The 24592-nt window shown below is 35.9% G+C and overlaps 1 protein-coding gene across 2 annotated transcripts; it reads left to right on the top strand.

The window, feature by feature from the left end:
• Positions 1-209: 209 nt before the first annotated feature.
• Positions 210-18913, top strand: LOC123559630 (ATP synthase-coupling factor 6, mitochondrial-like). Of its 2 annotated transcripts, none has more exons than XM_053552531.1 (4): positions 210-331; positions 10453-10623; positions 13126-13259; positions 18644-18913. In XM_053552531.1, the coding sequence occupies exons 2-4, from the start codon at positions 10460-10462 to the stop codon at positions 18703-18705; spliced, it is 360 nt and encodes a 119-aa protein (XP_053408506.1). In that variant the 5' UTR covers positions 210-331; positions 10453-10459; the 3' UTR covers positions 18706-18913. The 2 variants fall into 2 exon arrangements, with proteins under 2 accessions (XP_053408506.1, XP_045207533.1); XM_045351598.2 differs by lacking the exon at positions 210-331 and adding an exon at positions 6791-6855.
• The last annotated feature ends 5679 nt before the right edge of the window (positions 18914-24592 follow it).

The following is a 24592-nucleotide window of genomic DNA, read 5'->3' as shown; positions in this document are numbered from 1 at the left end:
ATAAAGTTATCATATAAGCTTCTATATTCGAAGACATATATTTTAGATTCACTATATTTAGATATTTCTATTCACTTGATGGTATAAAGAAAACTGCCTGAAATAATTTACTCATATCTTTTTTATTTTACCATTTATTTCTTAGATTTTTCTTAATGGTCCTTACTGTACCCTAAGTCACCCCTTAGTGGTCCTTAGTGCTCACTTAGAGGTCCTTAGTGGTCCTTAGTGGTTTATTGCAGGACCGCCCGATCACCGGCGATTAAAAATAATTCGTTTAATCTTATTTTTGTAACTGCTTAGGACTGCGGCGGACGAGTAAAAGTCAAAAGTAAGAAATCTGTCTATACTGTAAAATATTACAGTAGAAGCATTGTGTTTGAACATTAAATACAAATGTTTATGTTCATTTTAGTGCTGTTATTTGTTTTGCAAACATACGTACATGAAACAGTTATTTATTGTTGTAGGCCTATGCACTTTTACCCCACCCACTGAAACATACATGTCTTTGAGTTTGAGAGCATTTACTTAGGATATATTAAGTATTTATTCCAGAAATTAAAAAAAAAACCTGGTGGGGGAGTACCTCTTTTATCTAAATTGAAGGAATTGTGCATTGTTTTTAAAACGGGGGATGCCTCTCTGGGTTCTGAGGGATGTCATGAGGTTGGATAGTTCAATAACATAATTTTTAAACTTGCACGGGGTGTCTTTTAATATTTGGACGTTCAACATGTCCCTGTGTCAAGTTTAATCGAATGACAGTCGTTTGCATAGCACAGATTTCTACCTTATTTTATTGAGATGTAATGTACAGTGTCCGACAAATTTATGATTTTACTGGTAGCCCACTGGGTAGTCTAAATAATGAGACCTCGGGCAGGCCGATTTTACATTTTGATATTTTACGTTGTCTACCTAGAGGTCGCAACCAGAAACAATCAAAACTGTGGTGGAAACTGTGGTCAATTGAAATTACAATTTATCAGTAGTCACGATTTTTCTTTAGACCTAACTGCTTACCTGTTGTTTTAAATCATAAATAGTAAATAAAAAGCATAAGAACAGGAAATATTTATCAAGAATTTCTGATGTAAAAAATTTAAACCTCTAACGTTTAAATCGTCTCGGGGTTTTTTCTAGCTAATTTGGGAACATAGCCTATACCCCCAAAATTGGGACTTTTTACGCGCAAATGTTCCAAATTGGGAAATATTTAGTCCCATAGGATATAGTAAGAATGCATTTAAGCACGTTCTCATACACTTGTTTCACATTGTACAACCTCTTTAACATACTTCAATTTCAAAATTGTCCATAATTTGGTCAGTTTTTGTGCAATTTTGATGAAATTGTTTTCAGAATGTAGATTGGGAATTTTTGCACTCATTTTGGGAAAAATACATACTTTTTTGCATTGGGAATATAGCCCATTAACGGCTATAAAAACGGCCGAAAAAAAACCCTGCGTCTTCATGTGATGGCGGTCGGAGGCGTGACCAATGAAAACGCTTCGTGTAGTAATGTGTTTACCGGTAATCGGCCATTTTCCAATATGTAGTACACTCGTGTTAAACCTTGGCAATTTTTTAACTGCCATAGTTTGAAATTTTCTCAAGAAATCTCGGTAATATATACATCATTGAAAAGGAAAAATTACAGGCTTTCTATGTATGTATTTCTTTTTTTTTTATCCGTTGCATTATTATAACATAATTCCCGCCCAACGGATTCCATTGCAGTGACTGGGAAACCCATGAGACATGAGCCATAGTCACATAAAAATGAAAAATGTCTCATAAGTTTAAGTGCTGATGAGCCCTGGGTCATATGTCTAAATTGTATTGAATGCAAAAGGATGAAACTATTTAATAGTGCAAATCTTACACAAATGAATGTATTCAGTGTGCAGATTCAAAGTGCTTCCAGTGTTTAAAAACATGTTTTAAAATCGTATTTTATTCTAGACTTCCATTTTTTGTCAGTTTTCAATAATTTTCTTTATTGACAAGCTGTTACAGTTTTAGTTACTATATTTGTTTTTTACTGAGAGCTTCTTTAATATGAAATGTGTACATACTACAATGCCAGTTCTTAGTTTACAAGTCGCAATTGTCCCATAGAAATTTCTGAATGTCACATAAGATTTATAAATGTCACATAATTTATTGTGTATGACGAGCCATTGTCCCATGGACAAAATTTCTTTCCCAGTCACTGCCATTGGGTGTTACTTACGCAAAGAAGAGGACAGTGCTACCACATTCTTTACCTTTTCTGGTTTGTACTCGGAGGCGGATATCGACAAGTCAAAATAATATAACGATATTCAACTCTCGAGTACAATTATTTGGACTAGCCCACTGGGCTACCAGAATTTTTTTCTGGTAGCCCAGCATTTTCTTGTAGTTGCCCAGAAAATTAACCATGAAAGTACTAACTTGCTCTATCCGTACCTGACTTACTGAGATGTGAGAATAAGATTAGTCTTTAACAATATTTTGTTAATAACAGAAATCTAAAAACACAAAGATAAACATTTCATTCTCTTTAATCATAATATAGAAGTACAAGTTGAAGTTAATACAACATCTTATTAAAGAAACATTTTCACACAAGTATCTCTTAGTTTACAACTTAAAAGTCTTAAAATATTAAAATTGTAAATTTCTGTCAGTATTGAGGTCAACTTGAGTATTTATACTCAAGGGGTATAGAAAGTATAAATACTCAAGTTGACCTTATTAGATGTTCACAAAATGTATTTAAATTGCAAGTCACTGTCAATATTCACAGGTGGCAGTATCATTGATTGGTCACCCCTTCCCCACCCTAAGACCCCTGATACAACCCGGAAAAAAATTCTGACATTCTCAGGTGTTCCTTAATATCCCCACCCTACAAGACCCCTGATACAACCCTGCAATTTTTTTTTCAACTATCAAACTACTGTTTTGATAGTTGAATTTTTTTTTCAGGATTGTATCAGGGGTCTTGTAGGGTGGGAATATTAAGGAACACCTGAGAATGTCAGAATTTTTTTCAGGGTGGTATCAGGGTCTTAGGGTGGGGAAGGGGTGACCAATCAATGATACTGCCACCAGTGTCAATACTGAGATCAACTTGAGTACCGTATTTACCCTAAGTCTTGGGACACCCTAAATCTTGGGACACCCTTAAAATCTGGAAAAATAATTATTTTTCTTGTCCCTAATTTTTCGGACATGTATTTTCTCAGCATATTTTTCCTCCCTAAGTGTTGGGACTATGGTTGTTACTGATTCATGATGTAAGTCAAATACCGTTATTATACATTGTATGGTTTTTGTATCGATCAAAATGTCAAATAATTATAAGAACCAAAGATTATTTTTTTAACATTTTCGTGTCGTGTTTTTACTTGATATTCTTTTGACAGTAGAGTGTTTTTTTACCATACCAGTTAAGTGTTGTATATTTTTTTTTTACTGCAGCCAGGAAGTCCGTTTTCCGTTAGTTACTTATTTTTATTTACCACTGACTGGAATTTACCCGCGAATCGTACAGCTATCAAAACGCCATGCCGGTAATTTTCCATTCCAAGAGCACGTGCGACCTATCGTAATGTCTAACTTACAACGCCGTTACTTTTGTTTATTGACACATATACAAAAAACGCGCGTCACACATTCATTTTTTGATTTTATCGCTTCAGATTTTCAGCGTAGATTGAGAAGTAATATAATTTGAATTCTATAACAATTTTAAAAAGGTACCGACAGAAATGTAGGCAAAATTCTATAAAAAAGGTCGAATTTTCATAAAATTACTTGCAAAATTTCAAAGAGCGCGATCCTAAATACTTATTTCTTTCTAAAAGTAAATAAATGATGCAAACTATAGGCATAAAATTCAGACTTTTGACCAAAAAGTGCAAAAAACAGAATAGAAAAATCTTAAATAATGAAAAAGCGGCAGCAATTTAAAAATATGAAGTAAAACGATTTTTGGCAAACAGATTTCTGTTACGTGACCTCGTGAACGTAAATAGAAAATCGGGACGCGGTTTAAAGAAACAAAAACAATGATGTTGTTGCGTTTTTAGCTCATCTGATTTTTTGAAAAAAAATGATGAGTTATTGTCATCACTTGAGCGGTTGTCGGCGTCGGCGTCGGCGTCTGCGTCGGCGTTGCCTGGTTAAGTTTTATGTTTAGGTCAGCTTTTCTCCTAAACTATCAAAGCTATTGCTTTGAAACTTGGAAGACTTGTTCACCATCATAAGCTGACCCTGTATAGTAAGAAACATAACTCCATCTTGCTTTTTGCAAGATTTATGGCCCCTTTTGTACTTAGAAAATATCAGATTTCTTGGTTAAGTTTTATGTTTAGGTCAACTTTTCTCCTAAACTATCAAAGCTATTGCTTTGAAACTTGGAATACTTGTTCACCATCATAAGCAGACCCTGTACATCAAGAAACATAACTCCATCTTGCTTTTTGCAAGATTTATTGCCCCTTTTGGACTTAGAAAATCAGTTTTCTTGGTTAAGTTTTATGTTTAGGTCAGCTTTTATCCTAAACTATCAAAGCTATTGCTTTAAAACTTGCAACACTTGTTCACCATCATAAACTGACCCTGTACAGCAAGAAACATAACTCCATCCTGCTTTTTGCAAGATTTATGGCCCCTTTTGGACTTAGAAAATATCAGATTTCTTGGTTAAGTTTTATGTTTAGGTCAACTTTTTCTCTTAAACTATCAAAGCTATTGCTTTGAAACTTGCAACACTTGTTCACCATCATAAGCTGACCCTGTACAGCAAGCAACATAACTCCATCCTGCTTTTTGCAATAATTATTGCCCCTTTTGGACTTAGAAAATCATTTTCTTGGGTGAGTATTATGTTTAAGGCAACTTTTCTCATAAACTATCAAAGCTATTGCTTTAAAACTTGCAACAGTTTTTCACAATCATAAGTGGACACTGTACATCAAGAAACATAACTCTATCCTGCTTTTTGCAAGAATGATGGCCCTTTTTAGACTTAGAAAATCATGGGTAGGACAATATTTCTATTATACAAAAAAAAATCAGATGAGCGTCAGCACCCGCAAGGCGGTGCTCTTGTTTTAAATAAGTTTTGAATGAATCTTTGTGCATGTACATGTATTTTTTGACACGACACTTTATAATAAGATATTCTTCTCAAACCGTTCTGAAATTTCCTTGAGGGCAAATAGGTCACAGAGGTAAGATATCCGCTATTATAGTTTGACACGTTTACCTGTCAGCTTATACGGGATATTGCACATTCACTTTAACAAATTAAAAAGAAGTTTTTTTCATTGATTTTCACAACACTAGATCTACTTGTCAGCTCTTTAAAGAACTGAGGCGGTACGATCACACAGTGATGTACAACTTGGCGCGAAAACATGACGTAATGCCATGAAAATCTCGGGGAAACTATACCGCTTTGATCTCCACTTCTAATGTCATGATACCGACACACTTTTAGCTCTTTGAGGGGGTGTTAATTGATGATGAAAACAAGGCCAATTACTTTGTTTATCAACAGAATAATTACCGATAATCGTTAAACGTTTATTTTTTCGCTTTCAACACGGGTGGGTGGGGGATGTTACCCGATGACCGAGAATTGTGTCCATATTTTTGGGACACTTTTCAAAATAATTATTTTTCGGGAAATAAGTCTTGGGACAGTGAAAAAAATAATTATTTTATGCTGTCCCAAGACTTAGGGTAAATACGGTACTTGTACATTCTATAAACATTCTATAATCTCTAGTTAAATGTTCACATAATCATGAAATGGTATTGACCAAAGAAATCGGCATTATACAAAAGACTCGTGTAGTAAATTGACAGTTTTTATGTTTTACATTTTTCGCACATGCTGACAGACATGTTACTAATGACTCATTTTACGCTGGTTCCCAGCCTTTGAACTGTTGAAGCAGTGAAAGCGTGGTACCTATCATAATCAGTCGTCGGTAATGTACGAGAGGATCCGATTGAATTTAGAGATTTTGACTGGTACATCGGTCATAATTAACTATCGTTAAATCGGTCGACTTTGATTAGTCGAGCGGAGAGCAGTCCACGATAGTTTGCATATTTGATATTCGTAGGCGGAGACTGCTTCTGCAGCCACCGTTGAAATTATCGATAAATGGGCGGGGTTAAACTAATAGGACGGTTTACGACCCGTTAATCAGTACACATGGAAAGTTGTTTATTGCAAGTTACAATCGAGTAAACGACCGGATGTTGATGATTTTGTTGGGGAGTTTTGTAAAATATACAATAACTGGGCTACTGATGCTTCAAATTTATGGTTGCCCGGCGGGCTTCCGCCAGTATTTTTTTGGTAGCCCGACGAAAATTTCTGGTAGCCCGCGGGCTCCGGGCAATTGATTTGTCGGACACTGATGTAGGAAAACTCGCAAGCACGTGATATATTGGTTTACCGTAACTAAAACTGCACCTCCAATCACTTCCCTGACACATTATACGTTTAGCCTACGGCACTAGTGAAAAATCTGTGGCCATTATTTAATGCATGGGTACCGCCAAATACACGTTGACTAGCCTTTCAAACTGCTTTGATATGAACTAATAATTTATTGAAATAACTTTTAATTAAATTAAAAACAATAAATACTGGATACACCCATCGATTATAAACATATGCATACTACATAGACAATACGTTAGTAACCGGCCGCATTTTTTTCAAAGCTGATTGTGAGACTAAAATAAAGAAGATTTGACAGTTTTGTGTTGTGTTGCGAAAGTGCATGGATGTAAATTTCACTTTGAGAGTGCGGACAGATCTTCAATATTTTCAGTAAGACAGTATATTCAATTGGTGTGTAAAATAGGTTTCTTTGTCCGTTGTTGGTATTTAGTTATCGCTTTTCAGTCACTTCCACTGTGAACTTGTAAAACCTTCCGCAAGATATTTTGCGGAACGCTCTAAAGGAAACGTCGGACTATATGAAATGTCAAAATCGTAAAATATTGAAGTCCAATGTTTATTTGTAGAACTACAGGTTGTGGAGACTTGGCCTGGATTGAAAATGAGAGACATTCTCTTGAAGTTGATGATGATCTAAACATTGTCTCTCAGCGAAAGACTCAAATAAGCTCAAGCAATGAAAATCAATGAAACTCGGAGAATAATTCATAAATTGAAACCCGCATTTTAGAATGCGCAAGTTTATTTCAAATATGCTGCTTTCTCCTTGATTTGAGCCTCTTAAATCTTTTAGGGGTGTGCATATTTTTGTAAACCTGTTCAGTTAAATAGTATATTGTGGCTGGGTGTGAGCCATGGAGAACATGCTCTCTTGTTGGTTTGATATCTTCCCTGTTCAGTTAAATAAATTTTTTTTGTTGTTACAAAAATATTTGCATTTAACAATGGACACTAAGAATTACAATGTTATCATCTTTTATATGTACTTTTTTGCACGAGACTGAAGGAGGTCAAACTCCACATCATTTAAAAACTTTCTCATCGATTCGAGCTCTTTGTTTTGTAGGTCAATAAATAATAATGTTTGCACAGTCTATTTCCATGAGCAAATTTCTATCAAGATTGAATTCTTGTTCACTTGTTACAACAGTAGAATTATGCTCATGCAGGATGCTTTTAATTTGAAATTTGGGCTCACAATATTACTCGCTGTGTAATTTTCTTTTGAAATAAGCAATTTTTGATGCAAAATATTAAAACAGTATTTACTCAATTTTTCAGCGGTTTCATGACTTATATTTTCCAAGGCATTTTAAAATGTAAATGACACAAGTTTCTGATGGAAGAACAAGTTACATAAGCATGAATTTTACTAAAACAAAAGGGCTCGAATCGATGAGAAAGCTCGAATCGATGAGAAACAGGCATATAGAAAAAAAATCTAGAGAAAATTATCTTTTATCAAATTTTGAAATTGTTGAAAAGACGTTAAACCCGAACACACTGTCACATTTGTTAAAATTACAGGTGCTGCAACAATGGCCAACCAATGCCGAGAAAATCGCATTTCCTTACACATTTACATGTTTTTGAGATTCCTTTTTTTCTGCGACTAATACACGGGTAGAATGCAGTTAACTCGTATCGCGGTACTAACAGTCGGAACATAAATAACATATCAATAAATTCTGATCTTCAGTTTGTTTTCTGCATTAACACTTTAAACCAACTGTCTGTTATAACTTGCAAATCATCTTTCTTTCTCAGCAAGTGAAAAATATGTAAAAAACACAATAAAATGTCAGTCATATTTGACCTACTTTAACAATCCCATAGTTCTCAAATATCACGGTATTTGATTTTGACAGCTGCGGGACACGCTTACTTGCGTCATCATATGACCGCAATAATTTCATTCATAAAAACAATGCATTGATCAGACGAACTTTCTGAAGCTGTCCAGGTTGTGGATTTAGTTTAATTTAAATAAAAGCGTTCTTGGGCGGGAAGGGGTGATGAGCAGATGCATAATTTTGAGATATTGAATGGTTGCGATAAAACTAAGTAATACTTACCATTTACAATGGAATTTTGCAAAAAATGTTTGTAAACAAAATCCCGTGGTACCTGTTTACAAATGTAAGTCACTGCGGTGCTGCTCGGCGAAGAATGTCCGGCAAAAGGAGACTACCGCGATACGAGGGAACCCGTGATATTACCGGACACCACTATATAAGCATTTTTCCAGAAATCTGTAGATAGTAAAATACTATTAAAACCTATTAAATTTTTGCAAAACTTTTTTTTTTAAAAATGATGTAAGTTTTGGCTTTTTGTCACAATCAGCATTAAGCGCTTTCCGTGTAAAGAGCTCAAGTTCCCCCAACCTAAATCAATTCAACTACCTGTTGCCTGCAGGTACAGTGGATTGGCATGTTTGTTAAGTATTTTGAAATTAACTTTTGATAAACTGCAATGAAACTGATCAAATATAATTATGTTGTTTACCTTTCAAATAATGCCCACTTTGCAACTTACTGGTGATGAGTGCAAGAAAAATGATCCAGATTATAAATCTTACTCTGCTAATTTTCTAAAATGGACTACTCTATGAGTCTGTCTTTCAATTTGGACATTAACATTTATGGTTCATAGGGGTATTCACTGAAGATTTACTGACTGAACAGCAAACAGTGCAGTCTGATCTTGGTCTGCACTGGTTGCAAAGGCAGATACAATTGCTGCTAGTATGCTAAGAATTGAAGACACTGATGAATATGTTATGTATATATTTCAAAACATGCTGCATTATCCTTTTTCGTTTAGCGTATATAAAAATACTACCATTCTAACATACACCATGTGCCAATGCACTCAGCGAAACAAATGGGAAGACTCATTCGTGGTGGGTCGGTCGGTCGGTCCGTTGGTTTTGCATGGTTTCCGGATGATAACTCCAGAAAGGCTTGACCAATTTAAATAATTTTTGGTACACAGGTGTAACATCAGAAAATACAGGCCAAGTTCAAATTTGGGGTCAGTAGGTCAAAGGTCAAGGTCACAGTGACCCTCAAAAGTTAAACGGCTTCCGGATGATAACTTGAGAATGCTTGGGTTAGGATCATAAATTTTGGTACACAGTTGTAACATCATGAAATGCAGGTCAAGTTCGACTTTGAGGTTTGTAGGTCAAAGGTCAAGGTCACAGTGACTCGGAACAGTGTAATGGTTTCCGGATGATAACTTGAAAACGCGTGGGCCTAGGATCTAAATTTTGGTACACAGGTGTAACATCATGAAACACAGGTCAAGTTCGACTTTGAGGTCAGTAGGTCAAAGGTCAAGGTCACAGTGACTTGGAACAGCTAAATGGTTTTCGGATCCGATGATAACTTGAGAATGCTTGGGCCTAGGATCATGAAAATTGATAGGGAGGTTGGTTATGACTAGCAGATGACCCCTAATGATTTTGAGGTCAGTAGGTCACAGGTCAAGGTCACAGTGACTTGGAACATTTAAACAGTTTTCAGTCAATAACTTGAGAATGCTTGGGACTAGGATCAGGAAACTTAATCTGGAGGTTGGTCATGTCAACCAGATGACCCATATTGATTTCGAGTTCCAAAGGTCAAAAGTCATTTAATCCTTTTACGGACAATAACTTGAGAACGCTTGGGCGAAGGATCATGAAACTTCATAGGGAGGTTGATCATGACTAGCAGATGACCTCTATTGATTTTGTGGTCAGTAGGTCAAAGGTCAAGCAAGTTTGGCTTTGACATTAGCTTAGTTCTGTGACAAGGCCATATTGTGGGGGTATAATTCGTCACTCCTGTGACAACTCTAGTTTGATGAGGACATGTCACATACGGTAACCTGCATTTGCTTGAGATACAAATCGAATCTGATGAAAACGTTATTTTTTTTGCTTGCTAAATTTTCAAGTAGTACTCTGTTTATTTTAAGGGTGAAGATGTTAACTAAAACCTGTTTGACTCGACTATGCATGGTAGGTCGGTGTTTGCAGCAACAGGCCTGTCGCAATGTTTGTGCATCAGTAGTCCTAACACAAAAAGCAGATGATCCAGTACAACAGCTATTTGTGGAGAAAATCAGGGAATATGCACAAAAGAAGAAGTAAGTGACTTCTATCATTTTGCTTTCTCCCATAGAAGATGGAGGTGTATAGCTTCCACTTGATATGTCTGATTTCGTGTCCATCTGATGACCTCGTATATTCTCAACCTCCTGTTAATGAAATTCTGCAGAAATGTTCATCTCATTAAAATGAAAACCAAAACCAGTATTCCAATTCTGCTTGCTCAAGGTCAACATTACAGTTGAAGGTTAAAATGTTAGAACCAAGGAATAAGGATTATGTATTTGTTCAATGTAATTCAAAACACTTTGAAGGATATTTATGAAAACTTGGGGGTAAAAATGGTGATCTTATCAAAATGATATACAGAACTTGTGCGTCAAGGTCAAGGTCTTATGCCAAATTTTATTTTTGGTTCTTAGCTCTGTAATACCTGAACTTTGTTCAGGTTGAGCTGTCAGTATAAGTGGATAGTCTGGCATCCAGTTGTGAGCATTTTAACATCTCCCCCTCTAAAATAACTGGTCAGTATTACATCAAACATGGTCTATAGTTCCTGGCAAGGTCCTGTCCCAATTTTGTTCAGATGGAGGCACTTGACCCCAAGGACAAAAATTAGAAAAAAACTTTTAACAATTTTCTTCTCATGAACCGATTGACTTGGGCTGTGGCATCACTATAACGTCCTCTCCTTGGTCCATTTTACATAAGTGATTGTTGAGCTTATCTGATTTTTTGGACAAAAATGTTGAGTTCTTGTCATCACTTGATCGGCGTTGGCATTGCCAGGTTAAGTTTTATGTTAAGGTCAGCTTTTCGCCTAAACTGTCAAAGCTATTGCTTTGAAACTTGCAACACTTGTTCACCATCATAAGCTGACTCTGTACAGCAGGAAACATAACTCCATCTTGATTTTTGCAAGAATTATGGCCCTTTTTGGACTTAGAAAATATCAGATTTCTTGGTAAAGTTTTATGTTTAGGTCAACTTTTCTCCTAAACTATCAAAGCTATTGCTTTGAAACTTGCAACACTTGTTCACCATCATAAGCTGACCTGACTCTGTACAGCAAGAAACATAACTCCATCCTACTTTTTGCAAGAATTTTATGGCCCTTTTTGGACTTAGAAAATCAGATTTCTTGGTTAAGTTTTGTGTTTAGGTCAGCTTTTCTCCTAAACTATCAAAGCTATTGCTTTAAAACTTGCAACACTTGTTCACCATCATAAGCTGACTCAGTACAGGAAGAAACATAACTCCAATCCTGCTTTTTGCAAGAATTTTGGCCCTTTTTGGACTTGGAAAATATCAGATTTTTTGGTTAAGTTTTATGTTTATGTCAACTTTTCTCCTAAACTATTAAAGCTATTGCTTTGAAACTTGCAACACTTGTTCACCATCATAAGCTGACTCTGTACAGCGAGAAACATATTTCCATCCTGTTTTTTGCAAGAATTATGGCCCTTTTTTGACTTAGAAAATCAGATTTCTTGGTTAAGTTTTGTGTTTAGGTCAGCTTTTCCCCTAAACTACCAAAGTTATTGCTTTAAAACTTGCAACACTTGTTCACCATCAAAAGCTGACTCTGTACAACAAGAAACATAACTCCATCCTGCTTTTTGCAAAAATTGTGGCCCCTTTTAGACTTAGAAAATATCAGATTTTTTGGTTAAGTTTTGTGTTTAGGTCAACTTTTCTTCTTAATGGTCAAAGCTATTGCTTTAAAGCTTAGAGCAGTTATTTGCCATTCAAAGCTGACTATGCACAGCAAGTACTGTAACTCTACATTGCTTTTTGCAAGAATTATGGCCCCTTTTGGACTTAGAAAATCATGGGTAGGACAATATTTCTATTATACAGAGACAAAAAAATCAGATGAGCGTCTGCACCCGCATGGCAGTGCTCTTGTTATTACTTATTTTCATCTCAACTTGCAGAATGTGTATATGTTACAGTCAAAATTGAACATGTAATATTGACATGAAAAATAGCAAATGGGTTGTAAGTCTTTCCTAGATAATAAACAGCCCTCCCCATTGCATCAACAGTATGTAAATTAAACTGATGACAGAATCTACATCAAGTGAAAGATAGATAAAAGAACAGTTGTTACCATTCATTGTATCATACAAATGGTCAAGGTCAGCTAGTCGGGATCAGGTGAACGACTTAGGGCCACTTTGTCGCTCCTGTCTATTAAATTATTGTATGGGTGAAAGGTAGATTCAGGTTCCATTTTACTGTTCAGTGAAAGTAGTTGTAAGCTAAATAATCTACAAAAATGGTTTTAAAATGAAACTGAAAATTATAAGAAATCTTAATTCCAGTATTAATGATTTTTTTCTACTATAAAGTGTTATGAATATGAGCCCAAGTTTTCTTTTCTTAGTAGTTTTATATTTGTCATAATCTTCTTCCTTATATGTAATGTTAAAATAGGCTTTACTTGAAAGTTTATGATGACATATATTCAAAGTCTCCTGGTCAGGATCAAGTGAGAGACTTTAGACCCTGTTGTTAGTTTTATTTCTTTATTACAGGTCAGCAGGTGGAAAACTGGTAGATGCCACTCCAGAGACCATGAAAGAGTTCCAATTTGAAATAGATCGCTTACAAAATCAGTACAAAGCTGCAGGCCAAGATATGACCAAATTTCCGTCTTTCAACTTTGTTGGTATGAATGTATTATAATACATACTAACATTTAGAGATTGTTTACAAGCAGTGATCCACAATATTAGATCCATTTAGAAATTGGCTTGTGGTGAACTGTACATTAAGGTTGATGTTCCAGACCTGCATCCATAATCAATATAAAAAATTGTGGGTATTCATAAAGCATTTTAATATAAGTAAATGCTTTTTATACACCTGTTTTTGAATAACAAAACTATGGTGTAATGGTGCATGTGTCCTTCCATCTGTCTGTCCTTAACACTGTGTCTGGTTCATTGCTTGGCCGGCCCCATGTGGTTCTGGGATTATCTGTGTATCATGTATGAAAAGAATTGGAACCACTGCCTTACCCTTGCATGATTGTAAGAGGCGACTAATAGGGTCTTAACACTTGGTTGTGCTGTAACTCTTGTGATTCCAGCAGGTATGCAAATTTTGATTCCATACCTCATGTTTTTATTTCGATGTAAATGAGATATGAAACCGAAATTTGTAGTCCTGTTTGGCGCCATATAACCTATACTGTGTTGATGCGCCGTAAAACCCAAATAAATAATTATTGTTCGGCCATCCATGATGGGATTAAATCATTTTTAGCTCGACTATACGAAGTATAAGGAGAGCTATCCTACTCACCCCAGCGTCGGCGTCTTTCCGCGTCCCCACCTTGGTTAAAGTTTTGGTGCACTTTCTCTTTTTTCAACTTACCTCTGTAATTACTTGATGGATTTGATTCAAACTTGAAATACTTATTCCTCATCATCACCAATCATTGACAAAAGGGCCATAACTCTGGCACCATATTTCATGAATTATCCCCCCTTTTCACTTAGATTTTCAGGTAAAGTTTGATGCACTTTCACTCTATCTCTGTTAATACTGAATGGATTTGATTCAAACTTAAAATAGTTGTTCAACATCATCACCCACATCATATAACACAAGGTGCATAACTCTGGCACCATTTTTTCATGAATTATTCCCCCTTTTTACTTAGAATTCAGGTTAAAGTTTTGGGGCACTTTCACTCTACTCTGTTATTACTGAATGGATTGATTCAAACTTAAAATTGTTGTTCAGCATCATCACCACATCATATGACACAAGATGCATAACTCTGGCACATTTTTCATGAATTATTCCCCTTTTTACTTAGAATTTCAGGTTAAACTTTTGCACTTTCACTCTATCTCTGTATATACTGAATGGATCTGATTCAAACTTAAACAATCGTTCAACATCATTACCCTTATCATATGACACAAGGTGCATAACTCTGGAACCATTTTTTCATGAATTATTTCCCCTTTTTACTTAGAATTTTAGGTTTAAAGTTTTGATGCACTTTCACTCTGTCTCTATTATTACTGAATGGATTTGATTCAAACTTAAAATAGTTGTTCAACATCATCACCCACACCATATGATGCAAGGTGCATAACTCTGGCACCAATTTTTCATTAATTATTCCCCCTTTTTACTTAGAATTTTAGGTTAAAGTTTTGATGCACTTTCACTCTGTCTCTATTATTACAGAATGGATTTGATTCAAACTTAAAATAGTTGTTCAACATCATCACCCACACTACATGACACAAGGTGCATAACTCTGGCACCAATATTTAATGAATTATGCCCCTTTTTGCTTAGGATATACTTATATAGTGTTTTGATACATTTTATCTTTACCTCTCTTATTACTTTAAGTTGATATTTTTGACATAGACTCAGGCTATTGTGCAATATCATCATCCACAATTGGAGTCATTAAACACTCCAGTGACAGCTCTAGTTTCCTCAGATGTGCCCAGTTTCACTATCCAGCTTCGAAATAGTCGAGCACGCTGTCTCTTGTGACAGCTCTTGTTAAAAGGACTTGGCACAAATGTTCTGCATAATGAGAGGATAAATATGTCACTTGCAAGACCCAGACCTAAAGCACCAAGGTCAAAGTCACACTTTGAGGTGAAAGGTTAACAGGGTCTGTTTCATGAAAATCTGAAATGTTCCAAGTACCACATTAAGAGTTCTTTAGACACGGGTACTAAACAGTGCCTGCGGTACTGACTGTGCCGACGAGGATTGAAGGCACTTCGCTTCCTGTACCGCAGGTACTTCGTCAATGTTTACAAAACGAGCGAGATCGGTGAGTGATTTTTGTCATTTTTGTCATTTTGTTACTGCATGGAGTATTTTTTCAAAAATCGGGGAATGTAGCGGGGTGTAGATGTATCTTATCTACATATCCATGCTGAAATTTGTGGCAAATGATCAATTTCCTAGAAACGTAAGGACAAATAAGTTGAGAATGAAATGTGATTTTTAGCTCATCTGATTTTTTGAAAAAAAATGATGAGTTATTGTCATCACTTGAGCGGTTGTCGGCGTCGGCGTCGGCGTCGGCGTCTGCGTCGGCGTTGCCTGGTTAAGTTTTATGTTAAGGTCAGCTTTTCTCCTAAACTATCAAAGCTATTGCTTTGAAACTTGGAATACTTGTTCACCATCATAAGCTGACCCTGTATAGCAAGAAACATAACTCCATCTTGCTTTTTGCAAGATTTATGGCCCCTTTTGTACTTAGAAAATATCAGATTTCTTGGTTAAGTTTTATGTTTAGGTCAACTTTTCTCCTAAACTATCAAAGCTATTGCTTTGAAACTTGGAATACTTGTTCACCATCATAAGCAGACCCTGTACATCAAGAAACATAACTCCATCTTGCTTTTTGCAAGATTTATTGCCCCTTTTGGACTTAGAAAATCAGTTTTCTTGGTTAAGTTTTATGTTTAGGTCAGCTTTTATCCTAAACTATCAAAGCTATTGCTTTAAAACTTGCAACACTTGTTCACCATCATAAGTTGACCCTGTATAGCAAGAAACATAACTCCGTCCTGCTTTTTGCAAGATTTATGGCCCCTTTTGGACTTAGAAAATCATTTTCTTGGTTGAGTATTATGTTTAAGTCAACTTTTCTCATAAACTATCAAAGCTATTGCTTTAAAACTTGCAACAGTTTTTCACCATCATAAGTGGACACTGTACATCAAGAAACATAACTCTATCCTGCTTTTTGCAAGAATGATGGCCCTTTTTAGACTTAGAAAATCATGGGTAGGACAATATTTCTATTACACAAAAAAAATCAGATGAGCGTCAGCACCCGCAAGGCGGTGCTCTTGTTTCACATCAGTGACTGTTTACACTCGATTTCTTTTCGCTGACCCAAACGATGTCGTCTCTGCTGTCGTAAATTATATTTATAAATGACATGTGATCTGCTAAAACATAAAATGTGTCCAGAAAATTCCGAATTTGAACGTTATGATACTTTTGGAAAAGTGCCGCAGGCATTTTGACGATGCCGCAGCCCCTTCGAGGTGCCGCAGGCACTTTCAGAAAGTATCGGGACATAAATTTGGCCGAAACTAGACAGATGGAAGAACAGAGAAACAACATTTCCTTCAAGAAAACGAAAAGAAAAAGGGGTGCTGAATAGTATGCAGTGGAATGCAAGTCAACTGAAGTCAGGTACCTTCGTATTGTCGCATTTCAGAAAGCAGTCCGCAGAATAAAAACCCTATGCTGCTCGATATGTTGTTGGTTTGTTTTTTTTCAAAGTTTTGTTTGCAGGGAATAAAATAGGGTTTTACGTACATGTAAAAACTACTAAAATTCTCCCGTTTGATCGTTTATGAGCTATACTTATTAAGTTCTCATTTTTTCTGAAAACATTTTTAAAATATTTTTTTTTGTTGATATACTTAATATTTCCAGGAAACGTTAGGCTATTAAAATAACTACAGAAAATTTCAAACATCGATATAGTTTCTGATTTTATACGGTAATAACTGTCTAGCTAGTAAATGTCAGCTGTCCACAATGGGCTCTTACACAAATGGTATCGAGATTATAATGTGAATCATCGCAATAATATTTACAGGAAACTTCTGACTATTGAGACTCTTATTAGAAAACTTCGCTTTATCATGATAATTTCTTGAAGTATCCTGACAGCTACCTACATATCTCGTGGCAGAGGTTATAATGCAGTAATCTGGTCAAAAATGTGCTTCCGTGGTGTAGGTGTAGCCGAAAGAAGTCCCTAATAAATAGATCTTAAGTTTTCTATTTTTCGCGCATTTTCGCATAAATCGGGAGCCAAATGTGCATCATTCCACTCGTGGAATTAATTTTACATAAAATAGGACACTTTTCATGCTAATATTCGCTTGTTTTCGAGTTGTTTTACGTGAAAATGAAAGTAGGGTTTTTATTCTGCGGACCGCTTTCTGAAATGCGACAATATGAGGGTACCTGACTCCAGTTGACTTGCATTCCACTGCATACTATTCCACACCCGTTTTTCTTTTCGTTTTCTTGAAGGAAATGTTGTTTCTCTGTTCTTCCATTTGTCTGTTTGTCTAGTTTCGGCCAAATTTATGTCCCGATACTTTTTGAAAGTGCCTGCGGCACCTCGAAGGGGCTGCGGCATCGTCGAAATGCCTGCGGCACTTTTCCAAAAGTGGCATAACGTTCAAATTCGGAATTTTCTGGACACATTTTATGTTTTAGCAGATCACATGTCATTTATAAATACAATTTACGACAGCAGAGACGACATCGTTTGAGTCAGCGAAAAGAAATGGAGTCTAAACAGTCACTGATGTGAAAAAATCACGTTTCATTCTCAACTTATTTGTCCTTACGTTTCTAGGAAATTGATCATTTGCCACAAATTTTAGCATGGATATGTAGATAAGATACATCTACACCCCGCTACATTCCCCGATTTTTGAAAAAATACTCCATGCAGTAACAAAATGACTCGCCGATCTCGCTCGTTTTGTAAACATTGACGAAGTACCTGCGGTACAGGAAGCGAGGTGCCTTCAATCCTCGTCGGCACAGTCAGTACCGCAGGCACTGTTAAGTACCCGTGTTAGAATGATGTGTAAAATTAATGGTTTTGAGAAATCAAGGTTAAAGAAAACTTGATACAGAAGAAGAGATTTGATCAGTAACTTGTTTTAGATATTTGTCTTTTGCTGAAAAGCTAATATTATCATTACTAATATTAGTAGACAGTATATGTTTACAATAACATCTGTTAAAGGATGGTTACCATGTTTATTGTACTGTAAAATCATTGATTTCGTGGTTGTGTAAATCAATGAAATTAAATCCCAACGAACAAGCAAAATACCCATTCATTTTATGCTCAAAAGTTGAAATCCACGAGTTCATATCCCCATGAAATGGCAGTTTTAACCAAAACCACGAAATTTCATGCCAATGAAATTAAATAATTTTACAGTATTTTAGTTTCCTGCAATACTACCTTCACACGTTTTAACTTCCATTTTCATTTTATTTACATTTTAGATAAAGAATTGGAAACAGCTCCAACGCAGGAAGATAGAGATCCTAAAGACCTACCATTGTAGAATATGTGTATCTATAGGAAAATTATTGTGGTTTGGACTTGTTAACATAAAAGCAAACGTTTATACATTTATTGTATATAAATGTGTTTATAGAAAAAAGTAAACTTTGAATCAGTGATATTAGATTCAAAAATATGTTTTTAGTGCATTGGTATTTTGAAACAAAGTTTGCTTTTGTTTCCAAATGAAATACATTTAAGGAATAGTATTTATTTTGTTGTTTTTTTGTCAATAGGGTGCAATTTGCTAAAGAATTTGCTAAAGAAGAGGTTTTTATATGCCTGATTTGAGAAAACAGACATATTATGTTATGAGATGTGTCTGTCTGCCTGTCTGTCTGTCATATTTTGTGTTTGGTGTATCCATCCAAAAATTTGATGTTTATCTTTGCCTACAGGCAGGTAGCGATGAGATGATATGCAGAGTGCATGAACAAGGTCAGTAGGTCAAAAATGGAGCGCAAAGGTCAGATTTATCCCTGGAGCATAATTAGGTTTGACCTTTGACCTCAAAATAAAAAATAGGGGTCATCTGCTGGTCATGATCAACCTCCCTATTAAGTTTCGTTATCCTAGGTCTAAGCTTTCTCAAGTTAACGTCCGGAAACAGTTTAACTGTTCAGGGACACAGTGACCTTGACCTTTGACTTACTGATCTCAAAATCAATAGGGGTCATCTGCTGGTCATGATCAACCTTCCTATTAAGTTCAGTGATCCTAGGCCAAAGCGTTCTCAAGTTAATGTCCGGAAACGGTTTTAACTGTTCCGTACTGTGACATTGAACTTTGACCTACTGATCTCAGAATCAATAGGGGTCATCTGCTGGTCATGACCAACCTCCTTATTAACTTTCAAGATCCTAGGCCCAAGTGTTCTTGAGTTATCATCCGGAAACCTACAGATGGACCGATCGTAAGACATCTGCAAAACAAAATACTCCTCCTTTGAAAGGGTGGTGGGGGTGGGCATAATAAAATGAAAGAAAACTTTAAAAGAAATAATTTCTTTTAATTCTCCATGTCCCTTGTCAAACCATTTAAACAAATTTGAAAGAAGACCTTGAAATGATGCTACAGGATAAAGTTTAATGAAGTTCCATCCAACAGTTTGCAAGGAGAAATTGTTTTAAGGTATTTCTATTGCCCCTAAAAGGGGCCTATCGCCTCCATTTAAAAAATTTTTGGAAAGGACCTTATATTGATGCTACAGGCCATGTTTGATGAAAATCCATTTAATGATTCATGATGAAAATTCATATGAAGGCCCTATTGACCCATTAAAGGAGGCTAACTGCTCCCATTTAAACAAGTTTGAGACAGGACCTAATAATAATAATGCTACAGGCTATGTTTGATGAAGATCATTCCAGGTGTTCATAAGAAGTCATTTAAAGGGATTTCTAATTTTAGCTCTAGCGCCCCATAAAAAAGGGGCCCAAAACACTTCATAGAGATCCATGCCAGGATGCTACTGACCAAGTTTGGTGTAATTCTGACCAGTAGTTTCAGAGGAGTTAAGGTAAAAATGTTGACACAAGACCATCCACCTAAAAAATGGTAGAGGTAGCAAAAAGTGATGACAATGTATTTCAAACTTTGGCAGAAGAGATTTTAGGCGGCCACAAATGGTATACTCACTGCAACTTAAATAGATGTGGTTACTACATTTCTTTTAATATATCTGTTAATTATCAACTGCTGTCTTGATAAAACAACAGTTGTGAAATTAAAGCTTTGTCAACTATGCTACCATCTTTTGTGTATATAAAATCAATGTACCAGAACTAATTTTGCATTTGAAATATCTATGTCTTGGGGAACATGCCAACTTTGCACTTCCACTTTTCAATTTATTGTCATAAAACTTAGAAAGACAAAAAGAGCACTAAAACTATTGTTAGAAGTGACAGACATGAATGTACTTTGGGGTCAGTTATAAATATTTACATACACAGCATTAGTTATTGTCTGTTTGGACAAACCAGTACTTTTTAGCTCACCTGTCACATAGTGACAGGGTGAGCTTTTGTGATCACCCTTCGTCCGTCAGTTCACAATTTCCTTGTGAACATGATAGAGACCACATTTTGTATTTGATTTTAATCAAACTTGCACACAACTTGTATGGGCATAATATCTTGGTTCCATTCGAAAACTGGCCAGATCCCATCATGGGTTCTAGAGTTACGGCCCCTAAACGGCCAAAATTTGCCCTTTTTGGCTTGTTAACACGATGGAGACCACATTTTGCAAGCAACTTTAATAAAACTTGCACACAACTTGTAGTGGCATAATATCTCAGTTCCTTTCGAAAACTGGCCTGATCCCATCATGGGTTCAAGAGTTGTGGCCCCTTAAAGGGCCAAAATTTGCTATTTTTGGCTTGTGAACACGATAGATACAACATTTTGCAATCAACTTTAATCAAACTTGCACACAATTTGTATTGGCATAATATCTCGGTTCCTTTCGAAAACTGGCCAGATCCAATCATGGGTTCCAGAGTTATGGCCCCTTAAAGGGGTCAAAATCTGCTATTTTGGCTTTTGCAGCCATATAGAGACTTCGTTTATGGTTTGATTTGATACAAACTTGCAAAATATCTTCAACAACAATAAATCTTGGATTCCATGATGAATCTGTCAGAACCAATCATAGGTTCCAGAGTTATTTTATTAGCCCACCATCATCAGATGGTGGGCTATTCAAATCACTCTGCGTCCATGGTCCGTCCGTCCGTTAACAATTTCTTGTTACCGCATCTCCTCAGAAACTACTGGGGGGATTTTGACCAAACTTTGTCAGAATGATGTACTCTAGTTGTGTCCCCCTGAAAATCAGACTGGTTCAACAATTATTGAGTGAGCTATGGCCCTTTGTTTATTTTTATAATTTACATAGATTTATATAGGGAAAAATTTTGAAAATCTTCTTGTCCAAAACCACAGAGCCTAGGGCTTTGATATTTGTTATGAAGCATCATCTAGTGGTCCTCTACCAAGATAATTCAAATTATATCCCTGGGATCAAATATGGCCCCGCCCCAGTGTCACATGGTTTATATAGACTTATATAGGGAAAAGCTTTGAAAAACCTCTTGTCCAAAACCACAGGGCCTAGGTCTTCGATATTTTGCATGTGACATCATCTAGTGGTCTTCTACTAAGATTGTTCAAATTATCCCCCTAGGGTCAAATATGGCCCTGCCCTGGGGGTCACATGGTTTATATAGACTTATATAGGGAAAAACTTTGAAAATCTTCTTGTCCAAACCACAAAGCCTAGGGCTTTGATATTTGTTATGTAGCATCATCTAGTGGTTCTCTACCAAGTTTGTTCGAATTATCCCCCAAGGGTCAAATATGGCCCCACCCCCGGGGGTCACATGGTTCATATAGACTTACATAGGGAAAAGCTTTTAAAATCTTCTTGTCAATAACCTACAACATTCAAATTTGGACCACATGTATAGTTTTGAGTGGCAAGATGAGCATTGACACGAGTTGAGATGAGAATTGACCTTGATTTTGACCTAGTGACCTACTTTCACATTTCTGTAGCTACAGCCTTTGAATTTGGACCACATGCATTGTTTTGTGCACTGGAAAAAACTTTGACCTTGACATTGACCTAGTGACTTACTTTCACATTTTTGAAGGTACCTTCAAATTTGGACCACGTTCCAAAATGAAATTTGACCTTGATTTTGACCTAATGACCTACTTTCACATTTCTCAAGCTACAGCCTTCAAATTTGGACCACATGCATAGTTTTGTGTGCCGAAAAAAACTTTGACCTTGACATTGACCTAGTGACCTACTTTCACATTTTTGAAGGTACAGGCTTCAAATTTGGACCACATACATAGTTTTGTGTTCCGAAATGAAATTTGACCTTGATTTTGACCTAATAACCTACTTTCACATTTCTCAAGTTACAGCCTTCAAATTTGGACCACATGCATAGTTTTGTGTACCGAAATGAATTTTGATCTTGAGATTGACCTAGTGACCTACTTTCACATTTCTAAAGCTACAGGCTTCAAATTTGAAGCACATGCATAGTTTTGTTTATCGAAATGAACTTTGACCTTGAAATTGATCTTGTGACCTACTTTCACATTTCTCAAGCTACAGCTTTCAAATTTGGACCACATGCACAGTGATGTGTACTGAAATGAAATTTGACCTTGAGCTAGTCTTGAAATTTGGAACAATCAAAAATGGCTCAATGGTGGGCTCCAAGATCACTCTGTGATCTCTTGTATCTGATTACCTCCCCTGATTTTAATCAAAATGGATTTATATCAGTAAGTTCTTATAGAACTCATTTGAAATTTCATTATTGTCATTAGGTGGACCGAGACGATCAGGATAGATAACTATGGACTGATTTTATGTCAAATTATCTCCCTTTATTTCAAATTAAAATGGGTGTATCTGCGTAACTAACGAAGATAGTAATCTGAAATTTCATTTATGTCATCAGATTGACTTGGACAATCAGTGAAGATACATATTGACTGAATTTATGACAAATTACCTCCCTTTATTGTTTGATGTAAATGAATATAGGAGAGATCGTGTTTGTATACAAATTCTATTTTTAGAACTGATAAGACAATGATCGGGTGGGCAGAAGCCGACCGTCCATGTTTTTTGTAAACAGTGATGTTTTTCTAAAGGTCTAAACTTTCTTAAAACACAAATTACATAAATAATTTTTTGATCAATGGAAAGGTTATAAAACAAGCAATTTATTGATTACTTTTAATTGTTATTTCGAAATAAAATGGATTAATTATGAACGCTTAACTTACACTGTTTTTCTAAAGGTTGTGAAAATCGCTACGCTGCTTTTAAAATTATATGTCATTTAAAACGGTTATTCATTGAAAAAAGATATTTGGATACAAAAATATGAAGATTGTTAGTATTTCAAATCTTTTTGAATTTTGAAAATCCATAAATGAGCAAAAAAGTTATTAAAAATCAAAAATTCTGATTCAATACGCAAACGGTGTTAAAATCATTTGTTTTGCCAACCACCAGATAAACAGATGTTAACGCGTGACGTCACGGCGATCTCTCCTATACCTAGCAACTTCTAATGAGATTGGTTTGAAAGGTTATTTATGTCTTCCATGTTAAGAAATAGTCTTGTTAGATAACTCTTGATTGAATGTTTATTGATATGAATACTTTTCTGATATATTGTTGTAAAAGCTTGTACTCTGTATCTTCTACATGCATATACCAATGCATGATTACCGCCCCTGATTTTTAGCTCACCTGTCACAAAGTGACAAGGTGAGCTTTTGTGATCGCGCAGCGTCCGTCGTCTGTCCGTGCGTAAACTTTTGCTTGTGACCACTCTAAAGGTCACATTTTTCATGGGGTCTTTATGAAAATTGGTCAGAATGTTCATCTTGATGACATCTAGGTCAAGTTTGAAACTGGGTCACGTGCAGTCAAAAACTAGGTCAGTAGGTCTAAAAATAGAAAAACCTTGTGACCTCTCTAGAGGCCATATTTTTCATAAGATCTTCATGAAATTGGTCAGAATGTTCACCTTGATGATATCTAGGTCAGTTTCGAAACTGGGTCACATGCCCTCAAAAACTAGGTCAGTAGGTCAAATAATAGAAAAACCTTGTGACCCCTCTAAAGGCCATATTTTTCATGGGATCTGTATGAAAGTTGGTCTGAATGTTCATCTTGATGATATCTAAACTCTATATCGAAACTGGGTCACGTGCGGTCAAAAACTAGGTCAGTAGGTCTAAAAATAGAAAAACCTTGTGACCTCTCTAGAGGCCATACTTGTGAATGGATCTTCATAAAAATTAATCAGAATGTTCATCTTGATGATATCTAGGTCAAGTTCG

The sequence above is a fragment of the Mercenaria mercenaria genome, chromosome 10 (genome assembly GCF_021730395.1).
Source record: "Mercenaria mercenaria strain notata chromosome 10, MADL_Memer_1, whole genome shotgun sequence".
NCBI lineage: Eukaryota > Metazoa > Mollusca > Bivalvia > Venerida > Veneridae > Mercenaria > Mercenaria mercenaria.
This window is presented reverse-complemented; position numbering and strand designations above follow the sequence as displayed.